Source organism: Macrotis lagotis, chromosome X (genome assembly GCF_037893015.1).
Source record: "Macrotis lagotis isolate mMagLag1 chromosome X, bilby.v1.9.chrom.fasta, whole genome shotgun sequence".
NCBI lineage: Eukaryota > Metazoa > Chordata > Mammalia > Peramelemorphia > Peramelidae > Macrotis > Macrotis lagotis.
The window spans coordinates 459907022-459928882 of NC_133666.1; the positions used below are offsets into that span (position 1 = coordinate 459907022).

Genomic DNA, 21861 nt, shown 5'->3' on the forward strand with positions numbered 1-21861 from the left:
AGGTCCCTTCCAGCTCTGAAGCTATGATCCTATAATCTACTAAGTCAGGTGTTCCCTATATTGAAGAAATCACAAATAATTCACACATTTATACACATATAAATCTGATTATGCCCACTTCTTTAAAAAAAACTCTGTTGGTTTCTTAAAGTCCAAACTCATTATCAATATTTCACAATCTAGTACTGTACTAATTTTCCAGACTCATCATCTCTTAACACTTTTTCTTTCATACTTTAACCAAGCTCAGTTACTTATTATACTTCCATTCTCCTGTCTCCTTGTCTTTGTTTATGCTATTCCCTAATCCTGGAATAACAATTCTCTGAAATCAGTCCCTGATCAAAATTTTCTCTTCTTCCTTGATCTTCTTAGAATGTTTTGGTTATACCTCAGTGTCATTATGGTTATATTCTTATAATTATGTGCTGATATTTCCTATCTACACATAAACAAACATATATACATACACACACAAACACACATTGAGGCTGATAATAAGCTCTACACAGGAAGGATATGTCTCATTATAAACTTTTGATGAAATGATTCATTCAAATTTTAAATGGGATATTTAATTTTTTTTTGCAAGGCAATGGGGTTAAGTGGCTTGCCCAAGGCCACACAGCTAGGTAATTATTAAGTGTCTGAGACCGGATTTGAACTCAGGTGGATATTTAATTTTTAAAAAGGTTTTATGCAATGTTATTTCAGTCCCATTTAAGCCCCCCCCATCTTTATCCCTTCTGAGTTTTAGTTGTCAGAGACAATATGACTCTAAGGACTGAATATAGGATAGGGGCATTGGGGATTGTAAGTGTACTGCATGCTTCTGACTCGGCACACATGCATGTTTATGTATGTGCTCATACAAGCATATGGGCAAGCATGTGTATATATGTGAATATTATGTGTGGATATTGTGTGAATATATATATTAGATATATAGAAATATTTTCTGCACTATCATACTACTTATGGGGTTATTTCCTACAGCATAAATTCCATAGTTGGCATGCACATGTTTGTTTAACCTGTTATGATCATGTCCTGCCTGGGACATACTATGCCAGGAGCAATCAAAGGGAAAATTTGGCTAATACGTCATAGTGTCTCTCTTGATCCTTCCTGGGAGAAGAAAATTTTTCCTTCTCTTAACACTGCTTATACCTCTCTTTTGTACATAACTTCAAGACAAAAATGAATGTAACTTAAACTGTGTACTTATATTTAGACTCTTATCTTACAGTGTTTTGTATTTCCTTCTTATTTTCCTTCCTTTCTTCTTTTCTTTTAATGGGCATTGCTCAAATCAAACTGAGACCTGTTAAGACTCTAGATTAAAAAGATCAAGCTCTCCCACTGTATCCAGGGCCAACTCTAGTCATCCTGATCCATATCTGGCCAAAAGAGTCAGATAACTTCAGAGGAGGAAGTGAGGCTGGTAACTTTGCACAGCCCTCCCTTACTTACATTTCATTCACTTGCCTGTCATGGTATCACATCTCTATGTCATGGTTCTCTTCAAGAATGAAGGACAAGGGGAGGCGCAGCAGATAGACAACCAGCCCTGGAGTCAGGAGTACCTGAGTTCAAATCCGGCCTCAAGACACTTAATAATTACCTAACTGTGTGGCCTTGGGCAAGCCACTTAACCCTATTGCTTTGCAAAAACTGAAAAAAGAATGAAGGGCAAACAGCAGCTTAATAAGTATTAACTAATTCATATTTGTTGAAATTTCCTAGGAATTCTATTTAGTAATTATAATCAGTCAAGTAGTAGTAGTAGTAGTAGTAGTAGTAGTAGTAGTAGTAGTAGTAGTAGTACTGGTAATGATATTGGTAATGGTAATAATAATAATAATAATAATAATAATAATTAGTGGTAGTGGTAGTAGAAGTAATGGCTAGTGTTTACATAGCTTCAAGGTTTGCAAAGACTTTAATATACCTTATTTCATTTTATCCTCACAAGAAATATGTGAGTTAATGCTATTGTCATCCCCTTTTGCAGATTAGAAAGTTGTAGAAAGCCTCCCAGGCTATGGGTATAGTTGAGGATCTTCCCTTTCCAGTTCCTTGACCTTAGGAAATCCACTTAAGCTCAGAGCTCTACAGTTATCTCATCAAGGTAGTGGTGATTGGCAAAAGCAAAGAGCACCTTTATTGGAGTCTTTCCAAATGGAGGACACTAAGGGATTTACTTTTGGGAAAGATATGATAATGTGTAATAGAAGTGCCTTGGAACTTGTAGAGTGATTCTATTACTGGTTCTAGTTTTTTAACTGGTTCTAGTTTTTCAATTAGCTGAAACAGGAGGAGCCTTCAGATAGCCAGTAGATACCAGAACTTCAGTCAATTTCTCTTTGACTGCATTTTCTCTCTTTGGCTCTTTTGTCTTGGTTTGATATCTTCACTGATAGTGAGAAGCTCTGCTGTAAATGGAAAGACCTATGGCTCTGGCTAGCAATATGAATATGTGATCCTAAATGTTGAATTTTGTAGCCTCAATTTTAGGTGACGGAGATTAATCTAGAGGCTCCAAAATTGTGGGTTTGGAAAGATGAAGAGGGTGAGCCTTCAGGAGTCTGGGAATCTGAATCAATACTGGGTTTTATACACAGTCCAAGTCTAATGCTCTTAAGATCAAAGAGTAAACTTTAGGGTCCAACCTAGCAGAAGCTGAAGCAGGAACTCATCCAGTCATCAGAAGATGATTGCTACATCTGGAAGTGAATATTGATGTTATGTAGGAAGTATGCTAAGAGTGAGTATAGTCCACAGAGAATAAGGTTAGATAAAGGCAGAGAATGCCCCTAAAATATAAAGGTGAAATGGTCATACTTTTGTTAATGTTTTATCTCAGAAGTAAATATCTAGCTGTCAGAGTTTGTTGATACTTAGTGCATAAAAGGAACTAGTATGTTAGTCACTGGTACCTAACAGTGAGAGGAAATCAAACTGATGAGGGCTTGAACTGATGTCATTAGAAGAGAGACAACCCCAGATCTTTCAGAGTACCTCTACTGCTATGAGGGCCTACATAGCGGATCTGATCCTATAATAGCATGACAGAGCACAATCACTTTGTATGGCTATGATAAAATTAGGCTCTTCACATTTTGGGAGGGCCTTCAAGTTTGGATACCCCAGTTTGTTAAATTATAGAGAAATTGGGGAGAAAATGTTAGGTAAGAAAGAAATGGAGCAAAGAATGAACTCTTTTACCTAGTTAAAAAAAAAAAGCAGTCTGGAAGAGGAACACTCTCAGGGTTTCTGAACAAAACAAAAACAATTACTATTTATATTGACTCTGAGACAATCAAAACCCAAATAGCAACCAAGGCAGACTTGACCTGAAACCTCTTATTAGTCAATTAATGACAACCAGAGTTATTGGGGACCAATAAAACCCAAGATATCTTGTCAGGTCCCAGTTGTAGACTGCTTGCCTTATTTAAAGATTCTTATGCACTACATTTTCATAGAGTACAGATGACCTGTGGGTCTAGAAACCTCTAGTAATCAACTCTTAGTGCTCAATTACTTTTCTCAGCAGCTTCACCATTCAATCTTTTGGGCTTATTTGACCTCATTTGATCTCTATTTTCTATGAGTCTCAATTTCCTCATTTATAATTTGGGAAAAATAATAGCTCCTATCTCTCAATATGGTTGTGAGGATCATACATGATGTTTGTAAACCTTTATTGTAAACTTTAGAACAAATTATTTATCATATTTTATATGAAGATAAAATAATACCATTGACTGGTTTGCCACAGTCTGTGGTCACTGTGGTAATTTTGCCAGTGACCACTGTATTTTCAGCATCTGAGGTGGCTTTTCCTTCTCTTGTCTTATCCAGAAAGAATATAATATAAAAGGTCAAAGCCCCTGTAGAGATTGCTTCAGATCTCAAAGAGGTCATGGGCCCCTGTGGGAAGCTCAGTTACTGTGTTGCTGCCTGGCCAGCAGAAAGGTGCAGACTTGACAGGGCCAGAGCTAGAGCCTTGCAAAAATGGACCTGACATTTTAACTGTGAGGCACTGGAAAACACCGTCCCTGCTTCTCTTGGACCTTTGCCTAAATCACTCAATTCATATCAAATAAAAGGAAATATATTCCTTCTCCAAGTAATGGTTCACTTACCTAAGTAAGGTTGCGATCACCCTCTGGGTTCCTCATATTTTCTTATCTAAATTTTTGTGAATGAGGAAACCCAAAATGCAGATAATAATTGCCAGTTAATTTTATGGAATGAAAAGAGTTTGTTGAATCCTAACTTGTTCCTTCCACAAACAAGGTTAGAGTAGTGGTAGAGGGTGAAAAATGGAGTTGGACCTATCCTTATATTGTTCTTCCTGTATAAAGATTTAGATTTTTGTGATCCTTCATTAGTTTAATGACTTTTAAGGAAGTAGTGTTGACATTCTGTTCTCATTTCCTCTACCATCTCACTCTTCTGACAGTGTTGCTGTTCATAATTTTGATGAGTTTGATTATCTCAAGTACTTAAAAGGAAACTGGTATCTCATGTTGATTCTTCATTACATAGTGTGTAATGACCAGATTTATAGTTTGGGTTTATTTGGTTTTTTCATTAATACATGGTGAGTGTTGTGATTTTTTTAAAGTAGAATTCAAAAGACTACCCTCCCAGTCAGCTATCCTTGCAAAAGAGAAAGAGAGCATGACCTTCTTTCTTAGTCATTTTCAGGCAAATTCAATTTCCCATAAAATCTTAGTTTAACTTGGTTTTCACCAATATACTTATGACTGAGTCAGTGCATAGATTTCAGGACTTAAACAATTTCAGTATTAATTGTTATACAAAGTTATAATAAAGCAAAAGGCTTTATAAAATCTACCTACAGTCTGCTGGAAAGGAGACTAATTTATTAGATTTATAACCCTCTAAAGTACTCCAGAGTCAATGATTCTCCAACCCATCAGATTAAGATGACAAGAAAGAAAAATAAGACATGCTGTAGGAGCTGTGGGAAAACAGTTTACTAAAGCACTGTTTGTGGAACTGTGAACTGGAAGTAATTTTGAACTACGCTTTAAAAGTTATTAACTCTGCATACATTTTGACCCAGAGATACTGTTATAAGATCTGTATTCTAAAGAGGCCAAAAAGAAAGGAAAAGGATCCATACATATGAAAATATTCATAGCAGCTCTTCTGTGGTGGCTAAGGATTGGATACTGAGAGGATGCTCATTAATTGGAGAATGGCTGAACAAATTGCAGTATATGAATGTGATGGAATACTATTGTACTGTAAGAAATAATGAAGGGGATGGCTTCAGAAAAATCTAGGAAGACTTGTATGAACTGATGGAGAGGGAAGCAGAATCAGGAGAATAATTTATACAGTATCAGCAATATTGAAAAGATAATCAGCTTTGATAAGGTTCAGTAACTTAAGGAACAACCACAATTCCAAAGGACTCATGAAGAAACATTCTATCCAAGGTAGATAAAGCTAGTGAATTCAGAGTGCAAATGGAAACTTATTTTCTTTTCTTTTTCTCTTTCTTGGACAGGTTAAAGTAGAAATTGTTTGCATTGATTACATATTTTGTGATGGATTTCATTTTTCTTTCTTAATGAGTGGGAGTGGGAAAAGTAGGAGGAAGAGGATTTAAAAGTGAAAATTAAATTAAATTAAAAAAGAAAAAAGTAAATTTGTTCAGAAATGAGTGAGCCTCAGCTTCTAAGCTTGATTGGTGGGCATTTAAGGACTGAGCTCTTTCTCCTTGAGAGTACAAAAGAACTCTGTGGAAATTCTGAGAGAATTGAACAAGACTGTAACTTACACTGAGGGAATGAAGTTTTGCCATGAGACTCCAATATCTCTGTGCTTCCTTCAAAGAAAGGCATGCTCCTTCCAACAGAAATTTCTGGCACCTCATGATTCTCAGTGCCAGGGCTAGATTTGGATTCAGGCACTCCAAGAGAGGATGTGGTCCAACTCTTACATCAGAAGGGTTTTGGGTAGGAAGGATGTGAAACTTTATTCCTCCAAAAGTCTTTGTTTCCTACCGGGGGCCTCCTCTCAGGTACCCAGGCTCACAATATGTTGCCATTCTTGATTTCTCACTCCCACATATCAATCCCTAGTTCTAATCTATTGTAGTCTTCTTGTTTCTATCTTCAGACCATCTCTTGTATCCTTCTTTCCATTCATTAAGCAACCATTCCAGTAAGGCTCTCAGTAGCTCACCTAGACTATTTGGAATAATCTTCTAATTGGTCTCTCTGCCTGAAGCCTTGTTGTTTCTATCTTCACAACATTTGTAACTGCCTCCACCCTGCTATAGGGTATCATTACCTCATACTTCCACTATTTACCATAACCTCCCCTCCAACTCTGCCCACTCTAACCCATCATCCGTCCACTCAACTGTGTCTTCCTATTGGGCAGGTCTGACAATGCCACTCCCCTACTCAATAAACTCCAGTGGCTCCCTATTACTTCCAAGATCAAATTTTAAAATCCTGCTTGTCCTTCAAGGACTCTACAATCTGATCCCTTCCCACATTCACTTTACAAATTACTGGAGCTCTCTGATCTGCTTACACTAGCCTACTTGCTGTTTCACACACATAACCCTTCAGCTCACAACACCATGGATTTGCACTGACTTTCCCCCAAGCCTGAGATGCTTTTTCTTTCACACCTCTGTCTACTGGCTTCCCTAGTTTCCCTCAAGACTCAGTTCAAATTTAATCTCCTTCTGGAGTTTTTTCCTAGTCATCCCACTACTTCTGAACTTCTCTCCTCCCAAATTACTTTCCATTTACACTGTATATGTTTTTTTGGTGTACTTAGTTATTTGCATGTTGTCCACCAACTAGAATGTGAGCTCCTTGAGAGTAGAAACTGTATTTTTGCATTTCTTTGTTTTGTCAGAACTATTTATATTTCTTGACACAAATCATGTACTTAATTAATGTTGATAGGCTGGCTGATTAAAAAAGCTCTTATCCTGAGTCCTGTCCCAGTAGAGGTCCCCGGGCATTCCTTCCTCTAAATCTTAGAACAGGGAAGGGTGACCTTCTCCCGAAGTTAGACTATCCTCCATATCACTACCATTTCACCCTTAGCCCCTGTTCAATTATTTTTGCTGAGGAGGAAAAAATTCCTAGTTATAAATCTGGAATTTAGTTTTTCTGACTGGAAGGAACAAAAATGAAAAGATTGAACCACTGACCTCTAAGATCTCTTCCAGCTCTAACGTTTTATGATTCTCAGAAATAAACGGTGAGAAATCTATTCCAAAGTGACTATCTGGGATGAATATAGGAAATGCTAGCAAGGCACCTGATTCCTTTTGAAAGTGAAGGTGAGGAAGATCTCATCCCTGACATTAGCTCAAGGTCCTTTCAGACCAAATTTTAGCCATGCCAAATTTTAAGAATTTGGACCTGGAGATTTCCTGATCAGTTATTATTCTTTGTCCAGCAATTCAAGCAACCTCACATAATTGATGGTAGGAATACAGGTTGGGAACTAGTATTGTTTTTCACAAAAGAGTCATTTCAAACAAGTCAGATATATGTTTTTATTATCATTCTCCCATATCAGGCTCCTTTAAAAAATAAAAAAAGATAAGTAGGAATGGAAAGAGTTGTGGGGCTTATCTTTTAAAAAGAATTCTCATTTCCCAATGAGGTTTCTTATCTGGGTTTTGGAAATGGCTAAGAATTCCAGAGGTTAGATACCTCCAAAAGACTTTAAAATATTTATTTTTTGTGTTTTATGTTATTTATGTCTAAGATAATAACTAGGCTGACAGATAAATGCTATTTACTAGATTTTCTCATAGAATTTTCTTTTTTACATGATTTTGTAAATCAAATTAAGAAGATATGTAATTTCATGAATGTTTAATTCATAATATTCTTTGGTAATAATCCAATGACCAAGAAAGCAAATAGATTTTCCAAGTTACAGCTCTAAGCTGACTTTCACATTAATGATTAATGATTACATGTACCTATCTTCCTCAGGCTCCTTTGAGCACAGGCAGTACAGGAAAATGGATATCTATGATGCCTTCCTCCTTTAGGACACAACAGCTGTTTTTCTTATCAAGGGGAACCTTCTGGTTTAGGATTCTTTGGCCACAATCATAGGGCATTTTTTAGGCAAAAGAAACAAAATATGTTACTAATTCTTTCCCAGTTTTTCTTTCAAAGTCATGAGTAATGTCAACCACGCTACTTGAAGTCAATGCTACCCTGAAGGTGGTTCTGAATTTGTGGCCAACACTTATGAATATCTCAGGGCAGAATCTGACCCTGTGAAAAGAAACCTGTAAAATGATCCTGTTCTATTTAACACTGGGATTCCAGAACTTCAGCCTCATAAATTCCAGGTCTACTAACAGATCCTGGCTGAACATAACAGCAGCTGCCAAGTGTTCACTGACTGAGTTAAGAAAATGGCAGCCCTGTATCCTGGGCCATATTCCAACAGCAAAGGGATTTCTGTCCTCAAGCATTCCAGCAAGTGCCTTCTACAAATCAATTTTTTTCTTTCCAGAATATATTTTAACTTCCCAGAAACTTATGGTGCTATGTGTACATGACCAGATTTTGATGAAATTGAGTTTTGTGAGAATTAAAATGATAGTACATGAGGACTTGGTTGGGTTATCCATCCCTTATTTCAGTAACAAATGTAGTCTGTGCAAAAAAGAGGACTTTTTGTTTATTCCCCTTAACTCTAAAATTTTACTTTAAAATCTATTTCTGTTAAATGTAGATTTTTATTTTATGGCCAAAACTAAAACCAAATCATGAAACTATGAGGCCAAACCTCTTAGTTTGATATTTAAGATCCTCTACAATTGGACCTCAGTCTACTACCACAGCCTCATTTCATAGCAACTCTTCAACATCCAATGCTCTAATCAATCAGGACTAGTCATCATTCTCTGAATTCACCCATGCTTTCCTACTCTCATGACTTTGCTCATGCTGTTTGCTTCCCATGAATTCCTCATTCCCTGAAGGCCCTACACTGCCCATCCAATTCATATTCATTCTTCAAGTTCTAATTCCAAGGCTGAGCTTCACTTACCACCCCATGAGACCTTCTCTGATCTGCTGTCAGAAGAAATATATCTTGCCTAATTGCGCCGTCACATATACTTAGTTATTAGAGTTATTTGTAGAATAAAATGAACTCCTTAGAGACAGGGACTATTTTCTTTTTTTGTCTTTGTGTGTTTAGCACCTAGCACAGTGCCTTGCTGGGAAATCACAGCATTTCTATAGTATTTTAAGGTTTGCAAAGCACTTTATATACATCATGTCATTTGCTTTAATTCTCAAAATAATTGTGAGTAGTAGGTACAATTAATCTTCCCATTTTACAGATGGGGAAACTAAAATTAAGAGAGGTTAAAAGTTAATGATTTGACCCCCTTCACATAGCTGATTAAGTTCTTGAAGAAAGTTTTGAATACAGATCCTCCTAATTCCAAGACCAAGATTCTAGTCACCAAAGTACCTAGCTGCCAATTTCAGCAACAAAAACAACACTCTCATTGAATTGTTTGATGGAATAAAAAGAGAAATATATTTGTAGTCATTCTATTTGGGATAGAATCCTGGGTGTGCTGCTTATACCATTTGAGTGATCTTGGGCAATTTACCTTATCCTCTAAATCATCAATTTCTTCTATAAAATGAGAAAAATTAAACTAAGACCTTTGGGGTCCCTTATAAATATAAATTTTTCTACTTGTCCTATTAGGTATGAATTGAAATTGAATTTGTATTACTATATTATCCCCTGTCCTAAACTGTAAGAATTTTGAATATTTCACTAATTTTGTTTGTCCTTTGTGTCTATTAAAATTCTGTTAACATCATAGGGTTTGATATGATTTCTAAGGTCTTTCAATTGGATCACAATAATTCCTAACACCCTCTTCATCCCTTTATGCTTCAAGCAATCTAGACTAGTCATCATTTCCTGAATTTAATCTATGCTTATGCTCCCTTAGAGCTTTTGTTGAGTGACAGAATATTTATTAAAAAGGAAACACAAGTTTTTAAATCTAAAGAAAATGAAATATGATACTTATTACTTGAATAAAGACAGAAGAATCACCAGATTGCCTCTCTCCTAAAAAATAGAATAAATGACAACTATACTTCCTCCCTTCTCTCATCAAGTGATTGTTGTAAGGGCTATGCTTAATCCAGACAGTAGCATTTCTAAAGCCAGGAAACCTAGTATGAGAGTTTAAATCATGTTTTTTTTTTTTTTTTGGTCTACTATTGCTACTCTTCTAACATCTGGCAAAGCTTCCCTGCTAGGAAAAATATCATAGTTTATAACTTAAACAAGATCTCAGTATGCAAACATAGAAGACTGCACATTGTGATTGCAAAGGGACATAGACAGAGGCCCAGCCAGTGACTGACAGCATGTCCTTGACTCTCCACCCCATGAGGTCAAGCCTTTTGATAGGTTGATGTAGTCAGATCTCCCAGAGAAAAGAACCCCTTTCTCTATTCCACATGCCAAATATCTACAATAACTGGGAAGGAACAGAAATAATCATTTCAGAGAATTATTTGAAATGACATATCTTTTCCCCAGGCCCTAAAGATTTGTTTTTACGTACCCAAGATTGTAGCCATAATCATAAGCTGAAGATGCTTTACTACTGACTTCAGATCCTAAGGAATAGGCTGCAGATCCAAGACTGTACGCCTGGGACCCCTGCCTATAGGCTGAGGAGCCATAGGCCTCAGAGGCCCGGTGGTGGGCTGAAGACATATGACTGTAAGCTGTTGAGCCATGAGTATAGATAGCAGAGCTCTTCTTCTCCTGTTGATATTGGCTCATGGTGGACCGAAGATCTTTATTGCGGTACCCTCGGTCAAAGTGCTCATGGTACTTCTGGTAGAAAGGCAAAGACATATTGTCCTCCTACTTTGTACAATTCTTTATGGGGTTTTGTTTTAATTTGGTAGTCTCAGGTGACAGATGATCTATAAAAAAAAATGAAAATGAAAACATTTTAATAAACAAATGAGAAACTAAATCCAGGAAACAACATTTTCCTATTGGCTGGGATATTATTATTCATACTTCCTTCCTTAGATTCCCCTCTAATAAAAGAGGAAATCATCTCATTCATATTAAACATGGAAGATGGAACTCTTCTTAGAGACTCTAAATAGCTACTTTCCCTCATTGCTTATGGGACAGTTAAAGTGGTCATATCCAAAGAAACTCTCTAAATGGTCTTCTGAATGACTAACCTTTTGCCACTTGAAGATAAGAGGCAAAACAAAACTATTCAGTCATTTAAGGAGTAAATTTTATTAAGAAAAGACCACCTAACTTTACCTCATAAAAAACAGTTCCTCCTGATAAATCTCTTGGTCATGTAAAAGTTCTCAGCTCAATGAATATATTAGAGTTTGGAGTCAAGAAGGACTGCATTCTAATCCTGTCTCACATAATAGTGGTGTGAATCTGATTTAACCTCTTTCAGTCGCAGTTTCCTCATCTGGAAAATGCAGAAAATAATAGCACTTACCTCCCAGGCTTATTGTGAGGATCAAATGAGATAACATGTTAAAGAGTTCTGCAAACCTTAAAAGGCTATATAATTACTAACTGTTGTTATCCATTGTAGCTAAAAGATTGCACTTATTATGCTCCATTCAAAATACTAGATTAAGGATACAGGAAAAAAATATTACTATCCAATGTTCAGTTCTGATTGTGATCTCTAGTATATTCTTTTCATTGTGGGAAAATTCACCCAGAAGTAAAGAAGTTAACTGGCATTCCTTGGGGTCATTGGTTTTTAGATACAGAGTTAGAAAGGACCTTAAAATTCCTTCCAATGCCTAGCATTATGTGAGTATATGATAACTATTTATTGACTGCTACTAGATTAGAGCTCTGGGTCTTGAATCAAGGGGACCCATCTGCCTGAGTTAAAAAATATTGGCCTTAGACATTTACCAGCTAAGTCACTTAACCCTGCTTGCGTAAAGTTTCCCCATCTAGAAAATATACTAGAAAAGGAAACAACAGTATCTTTGCCAAGAAAACCACAAATGGGGTCACAAAAAGACAGACACATCTGAAATAACCCAACGACAATCTTACTTCTCTATGGAAAATTGCATCAAAAGTAACACTTGGTCAGTGGAAGTTAAAAGGAAAAATTAAGATGATCAAGCAAAACTTACCAATTGCATGTAAATCATATTATTGCAAAGCACTTTGAGTAATGAGAATGATAGTCAAAAGACATTTATTAAATATATAATATATGTCAAGCACATAAGATCAGGAATTACAAATAAGAAAAAGACCATCCCTGCCCTCAAGGAGTTTACAGTCTAATGGGGGAAGATAATATACAAAACCCCCCCTGAAAATTAGGGAGAGTAGTGAGAGAGAGGTAAGAGGTAAGAGGATTCAAAGTAGGACAGAAGGGTGAGAAATGAAGAGCATATATTTGGGTTTGATGGTATTTAGATGGTCAGGAGACCTGGATTCTATTTGGAGCTCTGCCAGATACATGACTTACATATGCTAGATACATAACTTAGAGAAAGTAAGAGTTAGAAGGAATTTCCCAAGTCATTTTAGCTATGAATATCCCTTCTATATCATTCCCAGACAAGCAGTCATTCAGCGTCCACTTGAAGACTTTCAGAATTCTCTAAATATCTCCTGATGCTGCCTATTCCACTTTTAGAAAATTATCTCTTGTTCCTTTCAACCTCCAATTTCTTTCAGCAAGGAAAGAAACAGATTAAGTGGCATCACAGATTGAAAACTGGGAAAGACCTCAGATATTATTTAATTATAATATCTTCATTTTACAGATGAAGAAACCAAGCTCCTGATTAGGTGGCACAGTGGATAGAGTGCTGGGTCTGGAGTTAGGAAAAACTGAGTTCAAATATGGCCTCAGACATCTCCTAGCTGTGCAACCTGGTTTCCTTATCTATAAAATGAGTAGGAAAAGAAAACAGAAAACCACTTCAGTATCTTTGCCAAGAAAATTCCAAATAGAATCACAAAGAGTTGGACATGACTGAAATGCCTGAACAACTTAGAAGGTTTAATAAATCTTTTACTGCTACAATATTTTCCATGATGTCCTTTGGAGCAAGCCCCAGGCTATTTCCCTTAGCATTGGTCAAGCTAGTTTAAGACTATATTTCTTAAAATAATTTGATTATTTCTTTCTTTCTTAGTTTCACTATTTTATATTCTTATTAGTTTCATTATTATGTCCTTAACTGTTAGGGGAAATCTCTCCTTGTTTCCAAATTATGAAAATTTTCAGTTTGGTCCAAGTTAATTTTTTTTATAGATTCTGTTCTTAGAAATGGCAGATTTCAGAAATCTGGGACACTAATACATTGTTGCTGGAGCTGTGAATTCATCCAACCTTTCTGGAGAGCAGTCTAGAACTATGCCCAAAGGGAAACAAAAATGTGCATACCCTTTGATCCAGCAATACCACTACTGAGTCTATACCCTGAAGAGATGATGAAAAAGGGTAAAAACATCACTTGTATAAAAATATTCATAGCAGCCCTGTTTGTGGTGGCAAAGAATTGGAAATCAAGTAAATGAAATGCCCTTCAATTGAGGAATGGCTTAGCAAACTGTGGTATATGTATGTCATGGAACACCATTGTTCTATTAGAAACCAGGAGGGATTTGCATGAACTGATGCTGAGCGAGATGAGCAGAACTAGAAAAACGTTGTTCACCCTAACAGCAACATGGGAGTGATGATCAACCTTGATGGACTTGCTCATTCCATCAGTGCAACAATCAGGGACAATTTGGGGCTCTCTTCAATGGATAATACCATCTGTATTCAGAGGAAGAACTGTGCAGTTTGAACAAAGACTATTACCTTTAATTTAGAGAGAAAAAAAAACCTATCTTATTGTCTGATCTTGCTATCTCTTATACTTTATGTTTCTTCCTTAATGAAATGATTTCTCTCTCATCACATTTAATTTGGATCAATGTATAACATGGAAACAATGTAAAGACTGGCAAATTGCCTTCTGTGGGGGGTGGGGGAAGGAAGTAGGATTAGGGGAAAAATTGTAAAACTCAAAATAAATAAAATCTTAAAAAAAATAAAGAAATGGCAGATTTCATCTCCTAAGCAGAGATAAGAGCTCAGTCCCCATCACTGACACTTTCTACCTTTGTAACTTTCAACGAGTCAATTAACCTCTCAGTTTCCTCATTTGTAAAATGATAGACAAGACTGTCTCTAAGGCCCCATTGAGTTCTAAATCCTATGAACCTATTCACGTTATGTTGAATGCATTTTAACTTATCTATCAATTTTCTTCCTTTAAGAGTGATACCTAGTCCCAAATACAATGCTCCATGATGAGTGACAAATGATTTATCAGCCTTACAACTCTATATAGATGTGAGTTATTTGTAGTATATGGATTTGCCATTGTTCAGTTGTTTCAATCAGATCTGACTCTTCATGATCCTGCATGGAGTTTTTCCTGGGAAAGCTACTGGAGTGATTTGTCATTTCTTTCTCCAGCTTATTTTATAGATGAAGAAACTTATTTTATAAATGAGACAAACAATATTAAGTGACTTACTCGGGGTCACTTAATTAGTAAATAAGTGTCTAGGGTCATATTTGATAAAGGCCTGGCACTCTATCCACTGCACTACCTGTCCACATTCTGAATTCTATTTATTTAGAATTTAGCCTGTTTAGCAAAGCAAAACTTTAATGAAAATATAGTACAAAGGAGAAAGTATTAGTCTATATAAGAACATTGAGGTTTATGGTAACCAAAATGTGGGCACAAAAATCATTGACAGGTACATATAATAAAAGCAAGAATGTGAATCAGAGGCAAAGATTTAGGACCATGACTTCTTCAATTAACCTTTCATTCTTGTCTGATCTCATTTATATACTGAAGAAGATTTGTGAAAGTGAAAAAAAATCTCATCACTCTAGGCCCCTCCGTAGTATCTGTGAAATTTAAAAAATCAACAACTTTTAGAATTTGAAAGTAATTTCCTAACTCTAAATTAGATATGTCTGGGATCAAGGACTTCAAATTAGCTCTAGGAAAGAGTATTCACTAAGTCTGGGCCTTTCCATTTTTTTTGTTGATTAGTTGGATGTGTTAGTTCATACCCTCTGCTATAAACTAACAAAAACTATTTGTTGTCTGACTCCTTGTGACCCCATCCAGGGTTTTCTTAGCAAAGATACAAATGTGGTTTGCTATTTCCTTCTCTAGCTCATTTTTACAGATGAGGAAATTGAGGCAAACAGGGTTAAGTGACTTGCCCAAGGTCAAAAAGCTAATAAGTATCTGAGGTCAGATTTGAACTCTATGTTTGGCACTCTTATCTCCTGTGCCTCCTAGTTGCTATATAATTTTAAAAAAAAGTCATACTCCTCCATAACTGAGAGAAGCTTTCCAAATGCTACTTCCTAGTAGAAAACAGCACAGTTACTGCCTTGAAGAGTCTCTATGGCTAAAGCCTTGCAGATGATATCAAAGAACAGCTCAGCAAGCATGACACCAGTAGAGATAGTTAGATGAGCCAATATACTAGAGAATGGAAATGATGTAATACCCAATGGAAATGATGCCACGTCCAGCAGATGGCAATTTATTGATATCACCAGACTGTGTGTGTGTGTGTGTGTGTGTGTGTGTGTGTGTGTCTGTGTGTGTCTGTGTCTGTGTCTGTGTGTGTGTGTGTGGACAGCTCTTCAGAGTCAGGGGTATGAATTGCCTTTCTTATATGTATGCAACTTAATTACACATGTCCCTAAATTTGTGCTCTCCACATGTATGATCTGACTACATAGTGTCCTTTCATGAATGCTATCTGTCTGCTAGTTTATCCCACTGGTGGTATGATTGCCTATGGAAAAACAACAACATGTATATGAGGTAGTAGTTGAAATTAAGAACAGAAAGGAGAGACATATAAAAAAATGAAGTACTTTGAAATATGAAAATATTATATATGCTCTCTTATTTCAATCTTATACTAATTAGTAATTCATTTTATAGATGAATGAACATTCAAAAAGGTTTGGTGACTTGTCCATAGCTGCACAAACTATGACAATAGTTGAGTAAATAAAGCAAGGTCTTCCTGATACCTGCCAAAAAATTTTTGGAATACTCACATCAAGGTGTCAGGAAGAAGAGGAATCAACAAATGAAACAAAGGTTGTACAGGTAAGGAACCAAAAGAGTAAAGAATTTCTGAACCATGGGAAGATCCTATCTTGAAGTAGTGAATAGAGTCAAAAGTGCCAGAGAAGTAAAGGAGGATTGGGTGTTTAAAAAAAAGAACATTTATTTTATCAAAGGTCTGTTTTTAAGCAGATGAGGAAAAAGTTCATGGGGTTGTAAAACTGGAAAAAACTTCAGTACTCATCCAGTTCAACTTCCAGATGTAGTGTAATTCTGAGAGACAGATAGACAGGCAGACAGGGATAGACAAGATAGAGAGTCAGTGAAAGAGATAGAGAGATACAGAGAGATGGAGAGAGAGAGAGAGAGAGAGAGACAAAGAGACAGAGACAGAGACAGAGAGACAGAGAGAGAGACAGACAGACAGAGACAGAGAGAGACACATAGACTGAGAAAAGAAGGAGGAAGAAGAAGTCTAAGTTATGACCATGTTGGTGCAAGATTGGAGTGGATAAGTAGGTTTTTAGAGTTGAAGATGTTGAAGAATTAAGAAGTCAGGATTTTATGGAGATATGAATATTGTAATTCCTGAAGACGAAGACAATGAATGTTGTAGAAAATGAGGTCATAATCTAAGTTGTAAAGGCTTTGAAAAAGTCAAATGACTTGAAAGATAGTGTGTAACAAGAATGGGGAAAAGATGTTAAAAGCAAACTCTGTGTACTTTAAAAGAGAAAAGGTCATTAAAGGGAGTTAGGTAAAGGAATAGTGTAGAAATAGAAGTGAGGAACTAGAAGTATGCCTTTTATATATACCCTCAACCCTGTAAGTCAAGTGTCCTCCAGTGGCAAAGATCAAAAGGGATGCAGTGTCTTCAAACTAGATTCAGATTTCAGTTAGAGAGAGAAGGTAAAAAGAATTGCCCTTAGATGGCTCAGTGAATAGAGCCATGGGCCTAAAGTCAGGAAGCTCCGAGTTCAAATTTGACCTGATGTGACTCTGGACAAATCATTTAACCTCTATTTGTCTCAGTTTACTTAACCAGAAAATGAGGAAATAATAACAACATTACCTACCAGGGTTGCTATGATAATTCAGTGAGATGGTATTTGTAAAGTGTCTGGTATACAGTAGATATTAAATAAATGCCAGTTATTATTATTATTATTATATGACCAAGAATAGAGAGTCAAATGGAGGGAAGTTTGCTGACAATTGAGAGGACAATTGAGGGGAATAATGGAATGGTCTAGATGATGTCACCCATCCATGTCCATCCCACCAGAGTAGAACTGGAAAGTTTTAATAACAATCAGAATGGAGGTGAGGGTTTGAGGAACATGGGTTTGAGACTGGATAACTGAGATTAAGGAGCTGCGACATTAGCAGATTTTATCTGCCTGGAGTTTGAAAGAGCATAATGTATTGTTACTACATGTGTTAGAAGTCAGAGACCAACTAAGCCAAGGAGGTGTTAAGAACTTATATCCTGCATGTGTTGTTTTAATATGCAAATATCTGTGAAACTTCTTTTTTATAGTAAAAAATTATCTTTATATTTCATATTTAAGGATATATGGTATAGTAATAGAGAGATAAAGTGATCTTTGGCTGTAGTACTGGATTTGGAGTTAAGAAGACTTGGGTTCAAATTGAACCTCTGAGTACTGGCTTGTGTGACCTTGGAGGAGAAACTTAACCTGCATGAGTCTCAGTTTCCTCATCTATTAAAAACTGAAATGCTAACAAAGGCACCTATTTTATAGGGTATTAGAAGTATCAACTTATATAATGAATGTGCAACACTTTGTAAACCATAAAATAAGAACTATATATTCTTTACCATAGGAAACTGAAACTCTAAGAGGATGGCTTACTCAGGATCCTACAGTCACTGAGTATCTGAAGCAAGATTCAATCCCAGGGCTCCTGAGATCCAACTCTCTATTCCCAGTCCTCCTTTGAAAAAGACATATTTAACCTATATTATTCTATTACTATGGGCAACTAGTTGGCACAGTGGATAGTGTGCTGAGTCTGGAGCCAGGAAGACTCATCTTTGTGAATTCAAATCTGGCTTAGACATTTCCTCATTGTGTGACCCTGGGCAAGTCACTTAATCCATTCCATTTGCCTCAGGTTCTTTCATCTATAAAATGAACTGGAAAAGGAAATGGCAAACCACTCCAGCATCTCTGTTAGTAAATTCTGAATGGGGTCACAAAGAGTCAGACATGACTGAAATGACCGAATAACAACAAATTCTTTTACAACTAAATCCAGTCTATGATTTATATAAAGATGTTTTCATGGTCTGAAACCAAAACTAAGAAATCACCATCTTCATTTTCTAAATCAACTAAAGAAAAAAACCTTAAAAAATATATGAGGGGTTGCTAGTAAGAAAATGTCTATATTACCTGCAAAAGCATGACTATCTTAATCACTTCTTGATAATATTTATCAAGTGCCTACTCTGTGAAAAATGCTGTACTGTGCATTTTTACAATGCATTTACAAATTACACATTTCAAGCTCATTTGATTTTTCACAACTCTGAGATGTAAGTACTATTATCATATCCAGTTTTATAACTGAGGAAATAGAGGTAAATAAAAGTTAATTGACTTACCCAGGGACATGAGTGTGGCTAGTAAGAGTCTGAAGTCAGATTGAACTCTTTTCTTTCTGACTTCAGGTCTAGCACTCTATCCTCTGCACAATCTAGCTACCTTTGATAAGGTAGATGCTCAGGGAGAACTATTAACTTTGATGCCAGAAGGTCTTTCAAAGTGTGCAAGCTAACAATGTGCATGGAGGTATAAATAGTTATTTGAAGACTGGCAGAAGCTGTTAAGTTTAGCACTGTTTTAGTGGATGCAGCCCTGGATTTTGGAATCTGAGAAAGACCCTGGTTTTGAGTCTGAGCTGACTATTCTCTATGAGTATTTGAGCAAATCACTGGACCTCAGTTTCCAATTCTGCAAAACAATGGAATTAAATTAAATGATACCTAAGCTCCTGTCTGGCTCTAACTCTATGATCATGACTCTTTGGTGTGGTTTACTCTTTTGAAAGAATTATTACAAGACATCCTGTTCTTCTGCAGCAATATCAGGGAAATTTTCTGACTGACTTCTAACAGTTCATTTGCCTCTCTGGGTTTGCTAATCAGAAAGAATGATGCCTAGGGATTTCAGCTTCTCGTATTCATTTCAGATTCTAAACAATTTCAACCCCCACACCCCAGATTACTCTGTTTTAAATGGTGAAAGTACAACTAGTTCAGATTTACAATATTCAGACAGAAAAGCATATTTACATTCCTGTAGTTACTGCAATAGTTTATTTTAAAACTAGTTCAGCAATCAGTAAAAATAACTGTGCCCTTCCTCCCCCAAAAGCTGCTCCCTGCCCCACTCTCCTTTTTCTCAATAGCTGCACCTTTCTATTTCTTTGCTGTTTCCACAAGTCCCTTAAAAATAGCTGATCCTGGAAGAAAGAAGGAACTACAATCAATTCAGGCTGGTTCAACTCTGATTCAAATAAGCACATTCTTCCATGAAAATGTCACACTTACTTACCAGGGTCCAAATGAGTAATGATGGTGGAAAGGTTCTGATGTGGTGATGGAACTGAATGATGGAATGAAGAATACACCCAAGTGGAATCGAAGAAAAAAAAGAGGCAGGGCTAAAGACTGAACTCTTGGGGCCAGTACAAAAATAATGCCTGTAGTCAGGAGAAAGTCAGGGCCATAGGCCTGGCCTTTTATGGCCAAGAAGACAGATAAATTTAGCAACCAAGTGGGGTGGGGTAGGGGGAGATGAAAAAGAACAGACACAGTTGATAGCTACGGTTTCAGGAATTTGAGCAAGCAAGTCCTTGAAATGACATCTCCCCCTTGGGGAGGCCTCACCTCACCTAACCAAAAAGGAAAACTTCATTTTGCTCTAAGAGAGAGAGTGCAATATTTTTTGGTCAGCAGAATTTTTTAAAAGCTTGTGAATGTTCCCAGGGAAAGAACAGTAATGTTGGGAGTGAAAATGAAGCTGAGTAATTTGAACCTCAGAACATAATTGGAATGTTCATGGCAAGCTGCAGGCCTCAGTGTTCTGTTAATAGTACATGTACAGTAGAGATAATGAAAAAGGAACAAGGAGAAAACCAGAGGCAAATGTCATTAAGAAATGAGTTAGAGGTGACTACTGGTGGTAGATCAACTATCACAATTCTCTCTCAATTTATTTAATACACATTTAAAAGCCTCAGTAAGAGCACTTTTTCATTATACTTTGAACACATTGTCCTGTAAAACAACATTCTTCATTTCTCCTAATGCTACGACAGTAGGATAGTAAGGTGGCATTGTAAAAAAAGTGTTGGACCTGGAGTTAAGAAGACCTGCATTCAAATCTAGCCTTGGAAACTTACTGTGTGACTCTGGGCAAGTCATGTAACCCCGTTTGCCTCAGTTTCCCCATCTGTAAAATAAGTTGGAGAAGGAAATGGCAAGTCATTTCTGTATCTTTGCCAAGAAAACCCCATATGGAAATCATGAAGAGTCAGACATAACTGAAATGACTGAAAAATACTCTCTATTGAAGAGAAAGACTATTACTCTGTTCCAGCAGTAATTTATTTTAAAACTAGCATAAGTGAAGTTCTATGCTTCGATAACATATGTGTAGAACTAAGAGAACATTGCATCCAATATTGGTTTTTTTTTTTTTTTGGAAGGCAATGAGGTTAAGCGATTTGCCCAAATTCACACAGCTAAGTAAGTATTAAGTGTCTAAGGTCATATTTGAATTCGAGTCCCATATAGCCAAAAATATTTATAATAGCAATTTTTTTGGTTGTAGCAAGAATTGGAAACAAATAAGAGGATCATCAATGACTCAAAAATTGTGGCACATGAGTGTCATAGAATATTATTGTGCTATATGAACATAAAAATGTAACAAAGAACAGAAAAATTTCTGTGATTTGAAGCAAAATGAATACTCACAATGACTACAACAAAGTAAAAGGAAAGGAAGACCACAAACCATGTTGCATGTTGCAAAATTGTTGAGAACAATATAGCCCCAAAGAAGAGATGTGAGAAAATATTTCCCTCCATCCCACTTTGCAGAGGTAGGGATCCACACTGGAACAATGTATATAAAATCAGATTTTTTTTAAATGCAGTGCTTGATTTTATGGAACTTCCTCTTTTTTCCTTCTGCTACATCACCCTTTTAAAAAAATTTCCTAGCTGTAAAAATTGACTCTAATTGATCTTGCCTGTGGAACATATTAGGGCAGCTAGGTGGTAGAGTGGATGGAATGCCAGGCCTAGAGTCAGGAAGACGTGAGTTCAAATTCATACCCTTAGAACCATAGTGGTTAGGGGGATGTTTACCCCAAGCATGTGAAGACTTCCTTGACCAGAATAGGTAGAACAATCTATTCCAATGGCCATGAAGGTGGCTGAAACAGGTGCTGTGGAATGCTTTAGAGCTTGGTCAAACACTGAAGACTTGTACTCCAGATCATCATCAGTTGTCCTGACTTTTGTCTTGCCACTGGGCTTCAGTGAATTTGGAAGAGAGAGAGAGGCTGATTATCTTGTGCAATT

At 36.6% G+C, this 21861-nt stretch overlaps 1 protein-coding gene across 2 annotated transcripts in view; it reads right to left on the bottom strand.

Annotated features, from left to right (window-relative positions):
• Nucleotides 1–19994, bottom strand: part of MYOM1 (myomesin 1) — a 171374-nt gene extending 151380 nt beyond the window's left edge. Inside the window, exons 1-2 of one of the 2 annotated variants that reach the window (XM_074202601.1) lie at nucleotides 19823–19994; nucleotides 10655–11024 (exon numbers count right to left, since the gene is read on the bottom strand). In XM_074202601.1, the coding sequence (XP_074058702.1) occupies nucleotides 10655–10953 (299 nt within the window). In that variant the 5' untranslated portion in view covers nucleotides 10954–11024; nucleotides 19823–19994. The remainder of the gene's footprint in view (nucleotides 1–10654; nucleotides 11025–19822) is intronic. The other variant, XM_074202602.1, reaches the window with a different exon arrangement.
• Nucleotides 19995–21861: the final 1867 nt, after the last annotated feature.